General features: G+C 48.6%; 1 protein-coding gene across 1 annotated transcript in view; it reads right to left on the reverse strand.

Moving 5' to 3' along the window:
* Nucleotides 1-509: 509 nt before the first annotated feature.
* Nucleotides 510-3,897, reverse strand: part of SARC_03750 (hypothetical protein) — a gene marked incomplete at its 5' end in the record, with an annotated part of 5,100 nt that continues 1,712 nt past the window's right edge. Inside the window, 6 exons of the mRNA XM_014302443.1 lie at nt 510-771; nt 975-1,063; nt 1,367-1,462; nt 1,685-2,056; nt 2,208-2,870; nt 3,023-3,744. Of these exons, the coding sequence (XP_014157918.1) occupies nt 699-771; nt 975-1,063; nt 1,367-1,462; nt 1,685-2,056; nt 2,208-2,870; nt 3,023-3,744 (2,015 nt within the window). The 3' untranslated portion in view covers nt 510-698. The remainder of the gene's footprint in view (nt 772-974; nt 1,064-1,366; nt 1,463-1,684; nt 2,057-2,207; nt 2,871-3,022; nt 3,745-3,897) is intronic.

The raw sequence follows: 3,897 nt of genomic DNA on the forward strand, positions 1-3,897 counted from the left end.
TCGGAATTATCCGGCAGCACGTTGAAATAAACACTGTGACGGGGCAGTTGCAATTTACCTGTGTTTTTTATTTATTTGAAGAATCGTAGTTCTACAAATGTTCCCCACTATAGTTTTACAGAGTCATTCTTGTACCACGATCAATACCTCCACATGTGGCTCACAGATCTGCTATACCGAGCACTATAGATAGTACATCTGTAGTTGCGACAGCGTTGAACACCAAGCCAGTATCAGGTATATGAGCATGGTCTTTGTACTAAGTATGTCTATAGAGCTGCAAGATGTATCCCGGAATGGAGTCATCGCACTGAGAAAAGTTATCTGTTGCTATGACGATGCGGAGGGATCGTCACTGATTTCCCAAAAGAAAATATGAACGCTAGCAACTGCTTAAACCATCATTTAACACCTCAAAATATGCAAAAAAATATATCAAATGCGTGCTTTGGTATATAAATACTTTCTTGAGAATATACTGAATAGAAATAGGCCCAGTACTTTCGATTGCGTTATCGGCGCTTTATTGGCAAGGTAGTAAACAGTGGCGTATTGAGCTATTTGTATCCGTCGAGTACTACGAGTGCGGTATCGATCTGATTGAGGCATGGAATTGGTCATCGCTGGAGGCAAGTTTGTACAGGCGCCGATGAGACTGACATCTTATGTGAAGACAATGAACTGATCTGACGAGACTGCTAGCTGCCATCCCAAACGCCAGCGTAGGCTCCCACCAGACCCAACTGTGGAGGACCACCTGCTACCAGCAGTCTGGAGAAGGAGTAATAAAATTGAAAGGATTGAAAGGAAAGAATGCTTAAACACGCGAATTGTAACGAAGAACGTAGACAACCAGTATTTAAGGTTGACCGACATCAACACTGCTCGATAATAAGCGAGTTCAGTCATGCAAAGCGCCGAAGCGTTCGGGTGCTGCGCCCATAGAAACTCCCATGGAGAGCGCGTGAACTTACCTTGCGCCAGACTCATCATAGCTGTGAGTGTAAGCTGCATTTCGCACTTCTGAGCCAAGGAAATGGGTTTCCCATACCCTGTTACGCATCTATGTTATGCAGACAAGCAGAATATGCTGATTACTAATGGTGCTTTTGAGTACAAACAACCACGAGACGACATTAGAGATACTCGATGCCTATTAAAAATATATATAACTCATAAAACAATTATACCTTATCATAGTCGGTTCTGTGGTGAGCCATCTGAACATTTAAAACGCACTCGTTCGCAACTGAAGGCATTATTTTGTGCAGTAGATATCAGAGCAAACAAAGGTAAACTCTTCCATTTCATTATTCTACAGACCTTCCACACTTCTGTAGCCTTGACAAAATAGCAGACAACATACCAACCATCCCGGGCCTGTGCTTAAGAAGAGACTCGACTGTTTAGACGCAGGTGTGGTCGACTGCTGAGGCCAATGTTCGTTGGCGCTGAGATATTTCTGCGAGAAAGATACGTACGCATGTGGGGCAATTGAGAAACGCGTGGATTCTGCGCGTGTAGGTTGTATGAATATAATACGTGGGTGTGTGGAGGTCTGAGAAAAGAGTATGAGGAGTCATGCGGACTTGTGCGGGACAAAATTAGAAGCAAGGAAATCCCACACGACCGTACGTTCTATACATAAGGAGAATGCTGAAATATGATAAAGGAGGTGTTCTACCTGTGCACTGAAGTCGTAGAAACTCAACCGCCCCAGTCCCCCTCCCACAGTCAACACACCACCCCGCACACTCAGCGACCGCACCCCCATGCCTTCGTCCAAAGACTCGATCGAATTGACAACCAACCCGGCGCGAGGATCAACAAACGACACGTGCTTCTGGCTTCCAACGGCATAAACATTTTTATAAATAGCTTCGTTGTGGTAGATACCACCAGCATCCACAGCTGCCGGGCTCATACAGGCGAGTTCATCACAATGCTGCAACCGTACGGTGGCTTTGGGAACCAGGCGCGCCGGATCCCAGATCTTAACACACGAATCGGCGGACAGGGTGGCCATTTCGAATGTATTGGTCACCAAATCTCTGACCTGCAGGAACGGATTGGTTTATCAAAGTGTTTAACACACGCGGGCATGTATTCAAGCTGTTTATCAACAAGAAAAGTACTTTATCATATAGAAAATCAACGCTGTACTGAATCTTATAACTGACAGTTGCTACCTTTGAGATTGCACTAACCTTGCCCGTATGATGATTTGCTGAGCCATTGGGTCTGCAGGCAGGTGCCTTATGCCCAACTGTCTGCGCAGGCGCAACAGAGTCCGAGGCTGACGAAGCATCGCTGCAGTAGCCAGCGTCGTCATCACTCTCCGGACTAGATATGGTACTACTGAACCAGGCATTCCTAGTGGCCGTAGGTACTCGGCTCTGCCTGTCGCCACAGAACGTGTGACGGCTGTCTCTAGGGCTCGCAGATTGGGTGAGAAATGGCGTGATGTCCCAGGTGCACACGCGGGAGTCCCGAGACCCAGAAACCAGCTTCCCATCGGACAGCCACTGGACGCTGAACACCCAGTCTTTGTGACCCAGGCACACGCACACAGGATCAAACGAGGGCAGACGGTACACGCCGATAGTCTCAGCGTCAACGCCGCCGGTTGCGAGTAGTGTGCGCGAGGGGTTGATGGCGATGCTGTGTATGCCACAGTGTTGCGGTACAGGGGAGAGCGGTTCGGTGGTCAAGCTCGACTGTAGTAAGGCTATCGGAGGCATCCGAGGCAGTGTCAGGCCTAAAAGTCTTATGCTCGTGGATACTGAGCCATTTATCCCGGGATAGGACGCCGGGGTGTATATCTGGGCGTATGTGTCTATGTGGGTGTCGTCTTGGTTATCTGTTGCGTCCTGCAGGTGGGGCATGTGAATACGATGAGACAACCCGCCATCGCAGAACTCATACACAATCAAAGATAATTCTGAACAGTACCTTCGGAAACCCACCAACAGATAACCACAGCGTTTGTTTAGGCCTGCTGAAAAACAACATGTACACATACCTCTGATAGTAAGCTTTCTCGCCGTCTGTTGCTACTGGCTGTGGTGTATGTTCTTGCCCGACGTCGCGGCTGTTGTGTCTGGTGCCCGGACTCCGATGGGGCGGATTTTAGGATTTGTGAACTCTTCCCCGTGTTCAGGTTGCCAGAGCAACCAAGCTTACCCCTATCTGTGCAGCGCTCATCCCGCCACCGGCATGCATTGTCGCCTTCACTCTTGGTGCGACACTTCCCCTGGAACCTGGACTGATGAGCAAGTATATATGTTCTCTCTCCATCAGCGTCATCCCCCAATGCACAGTCGCGTGTGGTACTTGAATCGCGATACCACGAACTCTCAGTACTAAACCGGCGCTCCGTATAGTGGTCGGCTGAGCTGCTGCACTCGCCTCCGGTGCGCTGGCTACCAGACCACCCACACATCGACGGCAGGTCTGATCCTCTGCTGTAGCAGCACCTGCTATCCCTAGCAGAGTTACATATCAGTCCATCCCTATCGTCGCTGAAGTCATCCGACTCATTGTGTGAGCATCTGCTATCTGCTTCGTGGGTAGTTCTAGTGACAGCTGCAGTGGTACGTGCTCCATTGTCGCGGATAGGGCCTGGGTTGTTATACAGCCAGTCGAAGACCGAGACACTCGACTTACGATGCGAGAGTGACTCGGTGCGGTCTGAGCCGCTCAACAGCGGGATGTTCCGTTGTTCGTGCGTATCTACATTGTACACTATGAGCTGTAAAAACAAATAACAATACTCTATGAGAGTGGTTTAGATGATATGACGCTGAAAAAAAGNGCCAGAACTGATGGAGTGTACAATACATCATATACACTACGTAAACAATTGAGCACCACCAACCTTTTTCCACTTCAAAAATG

Source organism: Sphaeroforma arctica (genome assembly GCF_001186125.1).
Source record: "Sphaeroforma arctica JP610 unplaced genomic scaffold supercont1.198, whole genome shotgun sequence".
In the NCBI taxonomy this organism is placed as follows: domain Eukaryota; class Ichthyosporea; order Ichthyophonida; genus Sphaeroforma; species Sphaeroforma arctica.